The 17,538-nt window shown below is 44.5% G+C and overlaps 1 protein-coding gene across 1 annotated transcript in view; it reads left to right on the top strand.

Moving 5' to 3' along the window:
* Positions 1 to 16,307, top strand: part of SLC24A3 (solute carrier family 24 member 3) — a 464,546-nt gene extending 448,239 nt beyond the window's left edge. The window contains exons 16-17 of the mRNA XM_036892190.2: positions 10,979 to 11,044; positions 14,432 to 16,307. Coding sequence (XP_036748085.2) covers positions 10,979 to 11,044; positions 14,432 to 14,581 — 216 coding nt within the window. The 3' untranslated portion in view covers positions 14,582 to 16,307. The remainder of the gene's footprint in view (positions 1 to 10,978; positions 11,045 to 14,431) is intronic.
* The last annotated feature ends 1,231 nt before the right edge of the window (positions 16,308 to 17,538 follow it).

Below are 17,538 nucleotides of genomic sequence, written 5' to 3'. Positions count from 1 at the left end.
GCTGAGACCAAACTGTTCAATTTTGTACATTGCTTTTTATACTTATTATATCAAACACATTTTCCTTAGAATCTCATTAGAAAGATCATCTGTAAAGGCCACCTAATATTCTAATTATGCCAAAATTTACTTAATTGTATTGCTGCTATTAGACACTTATGTTGCTTCAAGATTTTCACTGTAATAAATAATGATGCCACAGATATCTTTGTACATGAATCCTTTAGATTTTTAGAGATCTATAAAAATTGTACATAAAACTATATTTACACTTGAGATTATTTTCCCAGAGTTAGGATTATCACATAGATGTGAACATTTTGAAGCTCTTTACACATGCCTAATTATTTTTCAAAATGACACCATTTCATACATTGTAATTTGTTCTAATTTCATTCCTGGGGTTTGGGGGGCAACTTCATGGCACCGTCAGATTCTTTTTGTTTTTAACACAGGCTTTACCCTCATACTCTGACCACAGGAAGCTCTGTAGAGGTGAGCTTCCTCATGGCACAGAGTACAGGGCATTTACATACTTGAGCCATGAAAAGTCTGAGATCTTCCACCACATCACATTAGCTTTCCCCAGCAGGAGCTCTTCAGGAGTTGGAAGAAAGCTGCAGGTCCCAACTGAGACAGAAGGGCATGGATAGATGTATAATTTGGTGCCCCCTCAAACCAATATATTTTAGATTAAATAATTAAATAAGTTAAAATTTTATAAAAATTAATAATCATTTTTCAGGAGACCAGAATGCTCCATGAGCAAAGGGTAGAGAAAGGAGCTTTGTAGTTCTATCATTGTCTTCCCTTGCTGTCTCCCAGTTCAGCTCAGGCCTTAAACCTCCATATTCCACTCTGAGTGACAGACCTACAGTTAGGACAACCTGCTTTTCTTAGGAAGCTCTACTAGACACCCTCTGTCATTGCTTGGTCTTACTCGGTCTTGGGTGTCCCTCCCTCCAAAATCTTTAGTGCTCGGTTTGTTTCCTGGTCCGTCTCTATATTCCATCATCATTGGCAGACCAAACTGCTCAGAACCCTGGGGATGGATCTGTTGAGTTCACCAGCAATCCACCTGGTTTATTCCTCTGTTTCACTTTCCCACTGGGCTCTTATCAAAGCTATAAGAAGTAAAATTCAGATCTATGTCAATTTTAACTCTTTTTTTGTCTTCTCTGGTAAAGACTAGAGAATATGGCTAAAAAGCAGGCAGCAACAAACTAAAAAGTAACTGTGCTCTAAATCACATGGAAAATGAACCCATGAATAATAGATTTTACCATGTTGACTCTCTCCAGGGAGAGATAGACAAACAAGAGCAGGGGTTGCAAGTCCTTCCAATGTCCCTAAGATCCATTATATTTATTTTTTTCTTTACTGGGACTACATGGTAAAGTCATGGAAGGTGAAATAAAAATATTTTAATAACAAAACTCAGAACTCATCCTGGAAGTAAACCAGTTCCCCTTACCAGCTTTGAAATCTCCCTAAATGAACATGGATATCTGGCCTGAAATCCCAACTCAATGAGACACATTGTCTGTCATAAATGAACCTCTAAGGATCTGCCCTCCTTCTAACATTCTTCCAACATCCTTTAGAGAACAGAAAATAAAACATAATTCTCAGATCAGTAATACCCCCAGCCATGAAAACATATGCTTTTCAGGTCCTGAATGCTAGTAACAGGATGACATCATGAGGACAAAATTTAGGCCCTATTAGATGTTTGACTCAAATCATGTTTTCCATCTATAGTTGACATAATTGGGTCACTCTGGTCATTTTGCTGGAATTGTACATAGAGCAGATCTAGTCCTATTGTTGGAGATTGCCTTTATCCTTGAAGTGGAGGGGGAAATGCAGAAAAAAACAGCCATTCTGTGATCAACAGCAATGGCACATGGCTTTTGGTTGGGAAGACTAGAGAAAGATGTGTCACATTGCATTTTCATCCAAATGCTGCTATTTCTGTAAGGAGTGCTAGAGATCTTCATTTTATTCCAGGGATATAAACATCCAATGTAGGCCTCTCTTTTGAAAGCAAAAATTCAGTAATACAGTCTCTAAACAGTTCATGAACTTCAGGAAATCAAGATTTCTTTTTGTATATGGTGTGAGGTAAGCATCCAACCTCATTCTTTTGCATGTGGATATACAGTTGTCTCAGCACCATGTGTTGAAAAGGAGATTTCGTTTTGAATCTTAAAAATTCAAAGGAAAATATTTGTTAACTTGTTCTTCAGTAATATTCACAACTTAAGAACTATCAGTTAGGCCATGCTTGTATTTCAATTAAAGCAGTGCGTTCTAGAATCCAATATTTCATAATCTTCACTCTCATCCTGAGTCAGAACTAAAATGGGCAAGAAGCAGGCAAGGACAGCCAGCTGACGTGAATCAGGGATGGACAAAGTAGAAAACTTTAAAATGTTTTTTCTTATTTTTCTTGGGTAATTTGATCTCTTTGATTGAGAAGGCATTTAAAAAGAGAGGAAATACCACGCAAAAACATACCTGAGTCATGACCACATCCCGACTCCTCTAATACTTCTACACACTACTCAAATATAGTTTCACACTGCACATCATATAATCTGTTCCTCATTAGAGAATGTTGGCCCATTCTCTTTTCTACTTTGACTGATAGTTATTTGCCCACATCACCTCTCTGCTACTGGAGTCTGTATGTAAGGCCTTGTCCACTGTGTGTTTGCCATCCACACTCTACCTGTTGCCATCTTGAACACAGCAGGACATTTTATTTATTTAAATAAAGAATCAATTGTATTTCCTTAATCGTGAGGAGAGCAGTCCCTCATACATCAGTAGCTCCTGAGAGTTTGCTGTATTTTAGCTCAGTTAAATAATTGACATTCATGGTGGTGATCTGAGTCACCAAGAAAAAGTTAAGAATGAAATATTTTCATCAGAGACAGTTAAGGTGTTGTCATGTAGAGAGGTGGACCTTAATTTGGGGGGAAGTTTTATTTGTACAGACTACCTCTTTGCCTAGTAATAGTAGACCAAAATAATAGCCCAGTTTTTGACCCAATTAAGCTGTGCCTTTGGTTTTCCTGAAAAGCAGGAGTCCCAGAAGATGGCCTTCTGGGCCCAGAGCACCTCACAAAGGGTAACAGGGTGGCTACCAAAGGTTCCAGCTCCTCCCTCCTGTCAGCTTAGTTGTCAGCTGTGGTCCCTCAAGCTTTGGTCAGGTGTTGCTCCTGTGTTTTTCATCAGCTCTCATCAGAGCTTAATTTTGTCCATATGCCTGAGTCTCCCCCAGACAGGTGATCTTCCTGAGGAAAGGAACTGTGCCTGTCTTCTGCATTTACTATTTCCTAGCAGAGTGCCTGGTGCTTAGAATGTGCTCAGCAAATATGTAGATGGATGAATGGGTGGGTGGGTGGATGGATAAGTGAATTCTAACTTTCCTATCAGCATTACCTCTCTGGGGTGCAAGACATGTGAGCAGTGCAGATGAAGGAATAGCTGACCCAAGAAGAGAGCAGAGAGAGACAGAACAGCCATAATAATTGCTTAACATTCATCGATTACCTATGACCTGCCAGACACTCTAGAAACACCATGCACACACGGTCTGCTCTAACCATGTCAGCAGTTAAATCAGGCAAGGATTATTTCTTCAACCAGTGCTCACTCTGCACCTACTATGTTCCAGGAACTTGGTGAGGTGCTGGAAATACAGAATGAACAAGATAGATGAGACCCTCATTCTTAGAGCAGCATCGGGTTGAGGGAGACACAATTCATAAGCAACAACTACCTGAGTGGGATAACTTCAGAGAGCAGAGCCTTATGAAGACAGTGAGGCAGGTGACGTGACAGAGACTGGGGGGCATGTGTCACTCTGGAGTCATTGGACAGGAAGGTTGGATTCTCGTGAGTGGTGAATAATGAAAGAATTGGGTACATGGAGGAAAGCCGGTGCCTTTTAGAAATGGGGTGGCAAGTGCAAAGACACTGGGGTGGACTGTGTCAGGGTGTAGAAGGAAGGCCAGGGAGGCGGGAGTGCAGGGTGAGGTGGGCAGAGGTCACAGTCCATGGGCAATGCTGTTCTAAGTTCCCTTCTGCAGGTCAGGAGGCCAAGGTCCAGAGAGGTTAAATCACACAGCCAGAAAGAGGCAGAGAAAGATAGTGAGATTGTTTTGTCTCCCCTCAAAACACCAGATACAAAAGTGGAAGGGAGGGTTCTATTGCCAAAAGCAAGCTGGGCCACAGCAGCCACCATGCATGGCTTGGTGACTTGGGAACCTAAAGGTTATCACTGGGGTGGAATTTTAGACCAGCTCTCTCCCTGAGTTTGAATCTTGGCTAGAAGAGAGGACAGGGTCTGCTCATGAAGGCTGAAGTGAGCTCTTCAACTTTATGTAAATAGGGAAGGACCTGGAAGAGGAAAACTTCTGACCCCAGACCCCAGACCCCAGATTTTGGTTCTAAAAGTCCTAAAGATGTTGTGGCAGGTAAAATCCTCACTGCCTTAGGCCGTGGTAAGTTATACGTCTACAGTGGGTTTCTGACTAAGGTTTGGAGGAACTGTTCTGGATCCTTCCATGAGGATTACCCATTTATTCAGTCCCTGGGTCCCTCCCTGGCTTTCATCAGGCCCTCCAGTGGCCTGTCCCCCAAGCCCAGCCACATTTTGGGGGCATCACTGTGTAACTTCATGCCAAGATGCAGAAGTTGCTTGGAAAAATAGTTCCAGGTTCATGGAAGAGCAAACTTATGGTTTATTTGCCACAAGCATTTTTGTCTTCCCTCTTTGCCAGCTTTTCCAAGAAGAGAGGCTTCATTTCTGGAAGGGCACTCAGGGGTCTCCTTGCATTCGGCACAGCAGTAACCCCTGACATCTGTCTGCATCTCCGACATCAGAACTGAGAAGCCTGCGTGGGTTGAATGACCTCTCCTGCCCTCACCAGGGATCTAACAATTGAACTAGTTTTTCCATCTTGACTAGATGGGATTTCTAAGTCATAATTATTGGATAATTACCATCGAGACAGCTGTTTTGTGCATGGTTTTAAGTTCAGGCATTTAACATCAAGGAATGACTGCAATTTTTTACAGATTTTGACATTTCTTAGCACTTGTGGCTGGCTCTGAAGCCAGCTAGCTACCTAACTGCCTGAAATGAGAAATATTTCTAAAAGCCAAAGTTTGGAAAATGAGCACTTCTTGTCCCATTTCGGTGATGAATATCTATTCCACATGTTTTAAAAGAACAAATAAAAGTCCCTAGGCAGGCTGCAGGAAGCCAGGGCAAAACTCAGATTACTGAGCTAGGCCTTAGAAAGGCAAAATGAATCCAAGAAGTAACAGAGGAGAAAGAGGGTCTTTATTTTTCTTTTTCCAAGCAGGAGCCACTTGACTCCAGAATGTACAAAATCAGAAATATTCTCATCCTACACCTTTCTGCCCAGTTCATTATTTTTCTGGTCAGTCATGAATGGAACACTTACTGTGTGCTAAGCTGGTAACATGGGCTGTGATGTGAGTGCAGAGAGGGAGAAAAGTGATTTTTAAGAAAGAATTGATATGATTTTCTGATGGATTCATGAAAAGATAACAGAAAGAGAAAAATCAAAGGTAACTTCTAGTTCTTTGCTTGAGCAACTAAGTGTATTGTGGTGCCATTCATGGAGATAAGGCAGGCAGCCCCAGGGTTGGAGGACTTGTTTAAAAGGAAATACCAAGGGTCCATTCAGAACAGATAGAGTTAGGTATGTATGAGGGTTGTCCACGTGGAGGTTTCGAGTCAGTGGGATAAATGTTGAAATGAGGCCTTTGTTGCAGGTATAAACTCGTCAATAGCATATGTGATTTTATGAGCACAAAGCTCATAAAAGAACTAAATATGGAGAAGAGAGCCCAGACCATATCCTGGTATTGGTAGGAAAAAAATAAAAAACATCCAGTGAAAGGGACTGAGGAACGGTCAGCCAGAAAGAGGGAGAATAGGAAGAGTTATAGACCTGGAATGTTCCAGGAAGGATGGAGTGGCCAGGTATATGAAGGCTTTTTCCCAGTCTTTCTTCTAAGGCCAGTTGTCAGCCAACAATCATGTCCCCAGAAAACGTTCTCCACCCACATTTACCCCTCTAGAATCACATGGGAGTGTCTGCTCTCCCAAAGGGATGATTATCTCCTCTCTGTCTGTGGGCAGGAATTTGATCTTACTCAACTGATGCTCCAGCGCCCAGTAGAGGGCCTGTGTGGAATAAATCAATGAACCAATCAGTTCTTAACGCTGTCCACATCTTTCCTTCTCATCTTTTTTAGCAAGCATTTCCAAATCAGGTTCCCAGTACCTGGACACTACCCAACTGCTAGGAACACTTTTCCTTTTTTCTGAAAATCTCCAGGACAGCGGGATGCTGGAGCAGGCTCATACAGGTCCTGAGAAGAGACTGAGGGAGCACTGTCTACCCCACCTAGCAGTTGTAGGCAGAGTGGGAATATTTACACCATGAAAATCAGCAAAATGCCAGAATGCCACTACTGGGGCCAGTAGAAAAGCTATTCTATTCCCATAAGACCTGCATAGGTAACTTGGGCAGCTTGCTGACATCTTAATAAATGACTCTTCTCAGGGTTGTTCTAACAAAGCTCCTGGGAGCTACAGAGACATAACTCAATCCCCTTAAAATACATCGTGACCATTAGATTTTGGGCCCTGGGTGAGGGAAATAAGGTGATATCTGGGGGGAAGCAGGATCCATACAAGTTCCCCATGGAATGGCTTACCTGGGTCGCCAAGGCCTGAACTGATTCATCTCACTGTCTATCAAACTTTAGATCTTTCAGAAACCATTCAGTCCTGAGATAAGGATGTGGGACTAGGAGTGTATTTTGGAGGGGCAGGAAACCGTTAGGAGGTAGGGATGTGAGACAGGAAGGGAAGGCAGCCAATGGCAGGTGTGTTAGCAAACCCAACTGGAATTTGTCCCTTGGGAGAGGCCTAGGAAATGGTGCACACCCTTGTCTCAGAATGACCCCACCTGAGGGGCAGGGGAGCTGGGGTGTTCACACAACTACCCCAAAGCATAATTGGTGGAGGGCGACATGGCACTTTCATGGTTCAGGGAAAAGGCCTTAGGCACAGATGCTGGTTCTGGTTGTGGGGAGGCAGCTGGCCAATCCAAAATGGTATATTCGGGCATAGGGATGTGGATGGAGTCCTGATGGCATCTACTTCAGCAGTCTACAATTCCCTCAGGGCCCTTTCTGAACTGTTAGGCGGGAAAGGACCAGGTGCCACTTCCGAGGGTTCTTAGGAGATGAAGAGAACTTGCTTTTTCCCTGTGCCCAGCAGGGTGCAAGTGTTGCTGGGAAATCCAGTCTGAGGAGGTCTCCCTATGTGCCAGGTGAGAACTCAACCCAGGTTGAGCGTTCTTGACTCTGATGGAGAAAGACTCCACAAGCAGGTCTAGCAGGTGCAAGCAAAGAGTAGTTTAGTAAAGCAAAGTGCACCCTCAAGGGAGTGTAGGCCTGCTCCCCAGGTGAGGGGCACAGTGGGGTTGAGTGGTCTCACAGCTGGAGATTAAGCATGGGGTGGAATATGCATCAGGATAGGTGGAGAGGGGGTTGAATTGGGAGGGGATTTGGATGTAAAAAGGGGGTACACCCTCTTGTTGTCCCTATATGGTCAGCCTTGGAACTGTCATGGTGCCAATGGATGTGGTTTTTAGTATGCTAATGAGTGTATAATGAGTTTTGGGGTAACTGTGGGTTATTTTTGTTCTCCATCCCAAATTTGGTTGGTTTGAACCCGTTAGAAACTGAACTCTGTTTTGCCATCAATTATTTTCCTAGAATCTAGCTGGTTTGTTTTCACTTAACCTGTTCTACTAGCTGGCCACTGGACTGGCCTCAAGCTTTTCTTGACTCGCCCAGCCTGGCTTGCTTCCTGAACTACACTGCCTGTGTCACAAGGAAGAGCCTAGAATTTACCATCCAAAGCCCAACTGTAAGTGCAGACTTGAAATAAATATCACACAGGCCCCTGGCCTGTGTGATATTTATTTATAATAAGAAATATTTAAAAACTCGGTGCCATTTCTAGCACAAAGCTCTTAAAACTCTTAGAATTTCCTAGGAAAAGAGCACTATTAAAGTTCTTGTTATGTTAATGAGACTTTTGGAACACACCTAAGGATGGGGGCTGGCTGTCAGGACCAGCCCTGTGATTAGAGTGTTGGAACTTTCAGTCCCATCCCCCAACCTTGAGGGAGGGGCAGGCTGGAAATTGAGTTCAGTCTCCAATGGCCAGTGATTTAATCAGACATACCTATGTAATGAAGCTTTCATGAAAGCTGATGAGGACAGGGTTCCGAGAGCTTCCGGCCTCATGAGTATGTGAAGACTGGGGAGATGTCTACTCAGAGCGAGCATGGAGGCTCTGTGTACTTTCCCCATGCCTCACCCTGTGCACCTCTAACAGCTGATGGTTCTTGAATTACATTTTTTCTAATAAACCAGCTATCCTGTAAGGAAACTGTTTTCTTAAATTGTCAGAAAGGACGGGGTTGCTGGAACCTCCCATCGATACCAGTTGCTCAGAAGCACAGGTGACAACCTGGACTTGTGATTGGCATCTGAAGGGGAGGGGACAGTCTTGTAGAACTGATCCCTTAACCTGTGGAATCTGATGCTATCTCCAGGTAAATAGTATCAGAATTGAGTTAAATTGTAGGACATCTAGCTGGTGTGGCAGAATTGTTTGGATGTGTGGGTGATGCCAGGGTTCTTGTTCATGAAGCCAAAGAATGAGCTTCACAGATACTCAAGGTAGGAGAGCAAGGTACAGGCTTTTATTTAGAAATAAAGTGAGAGGAAAGAGCTCCTGGCTCATGCCAGGAGGAGACAAGAGCCCAGGGTGGTGCGTTGTCTAGGGGATTTATAGGTAGTTGAGGATTTTTGAGAATTGAGGGCTTAGGGTGTGGACTTGTACCACCTGCCTTGCCCTCAAAGTGGGCTGGGTTGTCTGTTTGCTAGGGCTGTTTACAGTGAAGTCATGGGTTATGCTGAGATACCCTTGCAGAACACTCAAAACATTCCAGGCCAAGTTACTCCTGGCCTTTTGACCTTCAACTGATCTCACTGAATATGTCTATATTCCTAGTCTAGTATCTTTACCCTGGAGAATTAGTGTGACCTTGACTTTGCATAATGCTGAACACAGAGTTTCGATAGGGACTTTACATTGTTACATTGCTTTGACTGTTACTTTGCTTTTTCTGGAGGCCCTCACCCTACTCTGTCTAAGCCCATGGTCCCTATCTCATTGGGAGACCCCACATACACCAGAATCTTTACCTGGGTGAAGCACATCACTTCCTTGAGTCTACATTGCATCATCTTTAGTGGGGAAAACAGAACCCACCCTACTTAACTCATGGAGTTGCCACCAGAATTCACTGTGACCCTCTGTTTGGAATGCACTCTAGACAAGAAAGGGCTTGGGCACCAGCTTCCATTAAAGTGCTGCTTTTCTGCAAACATACTTACCATCTTACCTCATTTAATCATTCACAGAAAGAGATTCCCACCCAGTGACATTTTACAACATAAAGTCAAGGCTAAACACATCCATTTAGAACCTACGCCCACACAAATGTTCAAATTACTCAAAGCCAAAAATGCAAAGCAACATACAACATATGTTCCAAGTTATAAAAACATTAGCAAAAATCCAGGGGCTTCTTATTGTTCCTAAAAGAATTCACTGGTTATGTGGAGCTAACACCACACCCACACCTTAAAGAGATTTTAAACTGTAATATGGGCAAGTCAGAATCTTTCAGGCTGGGGATTTTGGACCCCCAAACTTTGGAGGGTTTAGGGAATTGTTTTGTGTACCACATCCATGCATGAAACTAGGTATGAATGGGTCTCTGTGTGCATACAGGAAAACATAACATACACTGTGAGCTAAATTCCTGTTGACTTTGGAACCAGCCTGCCTTTCTGTTTCCTCCGCAACTGCCAAGAGGGAACTGGAGAAGGAAAATGCATATTTTTGAAGGCAAGAAATAAAAACAATGCTAAATGTTGGAGCTGAACAATCCCAGTTGAGCCTTGAGTCAGATGGGCATTTCCTAGAAGATGGCACCTAGTGGGCCTTGCATCTGTGAGTCAGGGAGCCAGGAAACAATTGTTTGGATCAACACTGTGCACAGTTGGACCACAAAGTCTTTTTTTAAAAGTAGTCCAAGGATGAGAAAAGGTTCTGTGCTATTATTTGGCTTAACACATCCTAAGAAAGTAGTTTTTGAGGGGTTTGAGCTAGATTTGCTACCCTAAAGGAAACTTATTGGGGTGATGGAAATGTTTTATATTCTCATTTAGATGTGGGTTACATGGATGCATGCATTTGTCAAATGTACCCAATAGTACACTTAAGATCTGTGCATTTTACCATATGCAAATGTTAACTTTTTCCTCTTGTCTATTCATGATAGCAGACTCATCCACCTTTTCCCATTAAGATCAGGGGAAGATCACAGACATTTTAATACAAAAGAGATCAAAAGTTGAGTAATGTTTTTCAAAATACTGCTTCCATTACCCATGTTATGAAGTTTACCCTTAACGTTCTATGTCAAGAAAGTGAAAGCTCCCCAGAGGTCAGGACCACAGGGAATTGTTTTTGGCAACAAGAATTAGTTAACACAACGGAGCATTCAAGTGGCCATGGGCTAGCCCAGAAGGCACCACTGCTGGAGGGAAGGGTGGGATTGGGCTAAGAATAGCTGAGACAAGGGCACACCTTCCTAGGGTGTCCTAGGAAACACAAGTCCCTACTGCAAGCCGCAGAGCATGGCTGCAAGGCCACCTTGTGTTCTTCATCCTAGAAAGAGAGATTTGGACTCATGGCTACTCAGAGTTGCTTGAGCACCTCACACTAAGCAGATGCCTCTCCAGAAGCCTAACTCTGTGTCATCCTTTCTTACAGATACGGCTAAACAGCAGAGGACTGATCTACTCTGTGGGCTTACTTTTGGCCTCCGTCTTTGTCACGGTGGGTTTGCAGCTTTTGCCCCACTTGGTTGCCAAGTTCCCTCCCTCTTCCCCTGCCCCTGCCCTTGATTCTTCAGTAGAGTAGGTTTTAACACCAATGGGCTTGGCCTCCTGGTGGATGGGGACAATCAGCCTCCAGATGTCCCATTTCCTGCCTGGCTGTTTTTTCTAGAAGTGGACTCTAGCAACCCACTAGAATGCCTTCTCCCTTTCTAAAAACCAGCCCTCCTCTCAGAAGTGTAACTTGCCTCATGTCAAGCATAGACCATTTTATAAAAAAAACAAAGGGGAGATCCCCCTTTTCCACAAGATTAGTCAACAGAAGGACACATTCCAATTAAATGACTGTTCCAGGTCACTAAATGTCTCCAAAACCATGGATTTGATCAATATTCAAAGACTAAGAATATGTTTTCTTGACAGTACACTTCCACACCATTCCACTATCTTGACAATTATGTCCATTGTACAATTTGATATTCCAATTCAACTGGCACATTTAGTGCATACAAATTCCCATCAACACACAGACAGAACATGATGCATTCATTAACATGCAAATTTGCTGTTGAATTTCCACATTAATAAACACTGAGATACAATGTGTTTTTCCTGAAATTTTCAAGGAAATATCCATTGAAGTACACAATTACACCTGGCAAATCTATATATGCTAGAGAATGGGGATTCAGAAGGGGAGGCAGGAGCCTGGAGAGGTAATTTACAGGATCAGGATATGAGTTAAATGTCAAGGTTTTACCAAAGCAAATCTAAACAAAAGTGCAAATCAACATAATTCATTCTTTTGTAGGTTAGGAGGTTCTTCAGGTCTGGGATGACTTAGGATTATGATACCTGTAATAGCCATACATTGTACTTAATGCTTTGCATATATTTGGAGCTCACCATGCTCCCATCAGGTAGTCACTACTATCAGCAGATGAACACCTGAGCCCTACAGAGAAGTTGATGCCAAGTGACATCAGAGTGTGTACTCGTAGCTACAGTCATTGTAACTCCAGGGGAAAATATGTTCCCACTCGGGCAAATAACCTTGGAAGCCAAGATCAGTCAAAGGGAGAAACAGAGTAGGAGAAACCCGTTTATTGCTTACAAGCAGTTGTCCTCTTCTGCTCGCCTGTATCTCTTGCAATCGGGCTGCAAAAAAGGACCCCACCAAACCTCTTTGGTTCAGATATGCATTTCTCTCCACTCCCTTTGTAAAAACCTATTGATATGGAGATGACTACTTCTCTCCACCCCTTGGAAACACCTATTGATATGGAGATGCACAAAGGCCAGGAGAGAGATTCTGGAAATGCTGCAATTTTACCTGCAGTCTGTCTGTATACAATCTCTATGAGAAGGGGCTGACCACTAGCTGGACTGTCCAAATGGGATTGTTGGAATGCTGAGGAGAAGTAGGTTTGGAGAGGAAGAGCAATTTCAAACATCTTAAGTTTTCATTGCCTATTATTTCATTGCCATTTCTCTGGAGAGGTCAAGAAAGCCAAGTGTGGTATCAGGAGATGCCAAGTGGAGAAGGTGTTTCAAGGTGGAGTAAGCAATCAGCTTTGTCAGGGGAGAGGAGTCCTGAGCAGTAAACGTTGGGGTTAGAAATGCAGAGTCATCAGTGATCTTGATCAGGTTGGTTTTGTGGAGTGACGGCGGCAGACAGCTGAGTAGAATAAGTTAACAGAAGGGAAGGAGAGAAATTGGAGGCCCCTGATATTTATAACTCTTTCAAGTTATCTTGCTATAAAGAAAGGAGAGAAATAGAAATCCAGAAAAAGTGTAGTTGTGTTTGAGAGAGATAGCAGCATCTTGCCAATGGGAATAATGTAGAGGTGAGGAGGGGAAGGAGAGAAAAGAGGGGCAATTGCTGGAACCATGGCCTTCAGCAGCACTCAGAGATGGGAACATGTGGAAGTGCACACTGGGAGTGGGCTGTGGACAGGACCTTGGACCTCAGGTCCTTGCTAACAGGAAGGAAGTGAGCAAGGGGGTGGGGTGGTGGGCACTCTGTGAAATGGGGACATCAGCAGCTGAAAGTGAGGGTAGAGCTGAAGCACAAGAGGGCAGGGGTGGAGTGGTGAGCAGGGTGGAGAGGCATGAAGCAGCCACATAGGAAAGGAAGAGTGTGGAATCGAGAAATGAGGGATGATTGCCATAAAACATGAATGGCCTGCTTAAGCGTTGTGGGTTTGAATTTAAAGTGAGGCCTATCAGTCTGGCCAGTGTCTTCCTCCAGCCTAGGTCAGCTGCTCAGAAGCAAGATAGAGTAGGTGGAAGGTTGGTTTGAACCCAAAGACTGGTCTAGCGATTGCTGGTGGAATTTAAGCCAGTGGCATGATGTGGGGGGTGAAGTGTTGAGAAACAGTTGTGGCAGCAACGGTTCTGGGTCATGGGGTCTGTGGTGTCATGTGGGTCGACATATGAGATGGAGTCGCAAGAAAGACAGGAGATCGTGGTCAGAGAGTGGGATGCTTGACACTGGCATAACAAGTTGTTTCTGTTATCGGCAATGGCAAGATGGAGGCTCCAGACCTGCCCAGTAGAGCTCATCAATAGCTGTGCCCAGGCTGGGCAGTAGCCACTGGCCAGGGTGGTTACTGGGCACTTGAAAGGTGGCTAGTGCAACTGAAAAATTGAGTTTTTAATTTTGACTTACATTTAAATGTGGGAAGCCATGTGTGGATGATGGGCACAGTGCAGGTCTAGGGTATGGCCCTGGGAGTGGGCAACTGAGATGGCCTGGAGGACAAGGACAGAAGAAAACAGATGCTAGGGGGGTCTTCTCCATGGAGAGTGGAGTCCCTGAGGAGGAAGACAGGAGAGCTGGGGACAGGAGTGGCTGTGGGTGGTGGCTCTGAAGAATGGGCAAGACAGGGTTTGGACGGTTGAGGGTGATTGGGTGGGACAGTGACAGTCAGCTTGAGATTCCAGTGTGGCATTTGGTGAACAAGAGAAGGGAAATGGTGTACAAACAGCAGTGAGCAGGAAGTGGTCCAGCTTCTACAGGAAGAGATGCAGCCATCTCTTTGAGGGCTGTGGGGATGTGTCCTCAGGACAAGCCAGGGTCCACGTGGGCAAGAGCATGAAGCTTCACAACAGGTAATATGGCCTAGAGAGCTACAGTGGGGGTTGGGGAAGGAGGGACGGCCGCTACAACTGTGCTGACTAGTCCCACTGATCCTGCATGTTAAAGTTACCTTCCTTCAGCCAGCAGGTTCGGACATCCATTCTTCTTGATGTTCTCACCTTCCAAGGTATTAGAGGTGGACTTGGTGGCTCAGACAGAATCGGTGTTTCACCCGAGGTCCACCAATGGCAGCCCTTGCCCTGGCCTCCCCCAGAATCCACTGCTGACCCCACTCTCGTGTTGTAGGTGTTCGGCGTCCACCTGAACAAGTGGCAGCTGGACAAGAAGCTCGGGTGTGGGTGCCTTTTCCTGTACGGCGTGTTCCTGTGCTTCTCCATCATGACGGAGTTCAACGTGTTCACCTTCGTGAACTTGCCCATGTGTGGGGACCACTGATCCTCCGGGTTGCCCACTGGGGCTTGGTCCTTCTTTCTGTGCAATACAAGACCCGGCCTCCTGGGGCCGGGCGTCTCGTCCATCTGTCCCGCTGTTCACAGGCCTCCACTCCTGCCTCGGTGGCCCAGGCTCGCCCCCACCCCTCCCTCGAACCCCATCCTCCTTGATCCCCGTCCTGCCTCATCCATGTGAAGACTCCCATCATCTACGTGAATTTTCAATCTCCATTTTTGAACAGTGACTGAGATTCTAGAAAAACTGGCTGCTACTGGCCCAAGCCAGGCAAAACTTAGTATAATCCTGCCTCCTTTTTTAAGTTATTGGAAGGAAGACTAACCTAATTTATGACCTGAGACTGATGAAGGAATAGAGAAGAGAAGGTACATTGATTACAAGGAGTGTTTGGGATTTTGTTCTGTTTTGAGGTGATTCTTGGTTGCTGGATTTGGGGGGCTGTTTTGCTTTGAGGGGCTCCCCCTTTTCTTCCTTTTCTTTCAGAGATTGAGAACCTCTCTTGCATTTTCTTTCCCTGGGTTCGGGATTAGTCGATGATCCACAGGTTGTCCCTGCTGTGTCCCCTGGGATGGAATCCCAGGCCTGTTGGGATATGCATGGCTTTAGTGCCCAATAGAGGAACAGCTGGGCAGGGGCCCCAGGAACAGATGCATGGCATTTCCCAGCTGGGGATGCCTGCCTAAAGTCCTGCAGGTGTTCCCTTGGGGGCATGGAGTTTTCAAGGAAGAAGCCAGCTTCCCATATATCCATTATGACCATCGCTTTCTCACTAGACTCTTTCTAGTCTCTCGAGCAATAGTTCTAGCCTGCCTGGGCTCTCTGATGAGGGGCCCTGGTTTAATTATCCATCCCCAAGGTGCCAGACAGTCAGTGACAGAAGCTCCCAACCTGTGGGTCCCTGATATGCCCTCTTGTTGCTTGGTATTTGAGGTGACAGGGAGTGACCCAGAGCCACCACTGCTTTTTGTGCAGGAGTTACAGACACTGGTTTTTGGAAAATGGAGAGAAGCACACTTTGCACAGACATCGTCAATAAAGTCCCAATTTGCCACTCGGTACTGAGTACACTGGACCCTGACAGCTGGCTCTTGGGCCCGCGTCCTTTCTTACAGGACGCCACCACCAAGCTGCCCCAGCTCTAGCCCTCCTCTCCTGGAGGGATGGCAAGGGAAGGAGAAAACAGAGCTGACACCTTTGAAACCGCAGAATGTGTTCAATGCAGACTCACTCAAGGGCATAAGTTATTGTGAACATTGTTACCAATCACTGCTCAACAGCTCTGCTAGATTTTGTATGATGCTGAATTATTATGCAGACTAATTCCACCGAGTTGAGACCTGCCCATGCTTGTTACACTTGTATTTATTGAGACTGTGGATTCTTGCCCGTGCTGCCCCTTGTATTTACTTTAAGCACTGATCACTTACTCATTCGGTATGGTTTTCCCCATCCCCTGTACACATTCTGGTATGAATTGTAAAAATAACCTGCTACAAGTTGGTTGAATGTTTCTGTCGATGGTGGGAATCGAGGCCAGCCAACACTAGCCCGTGGGGCACCTGCCCTGCCCAACGGAAGAACAGGAGAGGAAATCACCAATTTGGGCTCTCAGAGCTAAGACACGCTTGTTGATTCTGTTGCACATTTTGCACTGGTTTATGGCAATTGTTTTCTTGGACAGATAGTGTAAAATAAACTTCTCTGTTCTGTATCCTTCCTTGAGCAGTGCGCATCACTTTCTCTGCTGGAGCATCATCTGCTTGACCCTGATGAATGCAGGCAAGGTAAAAGATCACAGTTGCCGCCCCGTGACCAGGTAGTTGTGTTTCCACTGGTCCTGGGCTGACTCACTTGGAAAGCTGGATTGCAAGTATGACACGGCCAATCGTGGGACCATCTAAATCTTGAAGGGTCTTTGGAGCCGCTGTCCTGTAAAACACATGCAATGTTATATTAGGACTTCTTTCTTTTGGCTGATCGTGGGAGGAAGAGCACTGCTGCACAGATAATGACATTCAGCCGTGTTCTGGGCCTCCGACCTGTCTGGTTTTATGAGTCTTCAGTTGAGAACATTCACACTTCCCCTAAGCCAGTTCCTTAAAATAGACAATAACACACAGTCCTAATAAGTCATATTCTTCTCCTACATAAATCTCAAGAAATAATTATCTAGATCTGAAAGTCGACCAAGTTTAGAGAACAAGCTGAGTTTCCACCTGGAACAGCATAATTCATATACAGGAATCAGAAGAAAAATGGCAATAATTCACAACAGCAACTTTTAGTAACTATTTAAAAACATAATACTCCTGGGTTGGGGGAAAATACTAGGTACTTAGTTTTGTTTGGAGTGTTTACATTTAAAAATGTTTTACTACTATATCTGTACATTTTACAAATATACACAACATGGGACATGACATTTTTGTTATGTTGATTGGTGCTTACAAAGCAGAAGATACTTTTACACCAAATATTTTATTATACTTGTCTTAATTTAAGTCTTAAGCAAAGACATTTGATCTGAAGCTTAATATATATTTTTGTAGCACATTTTCTGTGAAATCTTTAGAAACAGTAGCTCCATGCTAAATTTCTCAAAGAGGAAAATCTAGGACAAAACAGGGTTTCCATGCATAATGATTGCCAACCTAGGGACTGTGAGGGTTTCCAATCTCAAGTGAACATTTGACCTATTTCTGCCCAGATCTCATTTGTGTGTGATTACATCTTGAACTGTCGATGAGAATGTGGTTCTAAATGAGTCGGCTGTCCAGTGATGCAGAATTGCTCATGTGGCTGTTTTCACTGCTTCCATTGTGCTGGGATTTATTTAGGAGGGTTTGGGATGTGTTCAAGGGAGGAAATGTTTGCACTGTCCCAAACCTGACAGTGTGGTTAGAGAACCCTCTGAGCGGTTTCCTGAGACATGCTGGCTCCCT

This window comes from Manis pentadactyla, chromosome 5 (genome assembly GCF_030020395.1).
Source record: "Manis pentadactyla isolate mManPen7 chromosome 5, mManPen7.hap1, whole genome shotgun sequence".
Lineage (NCBI taxonomy): Eukaryota > Metazoa > Chordata > Mammalia > Pholidota > Manidae > Manis > Manis pentadactyla.
This window is presented reverse-complemented; position numbering and strand designations above follow the sequence as displayed.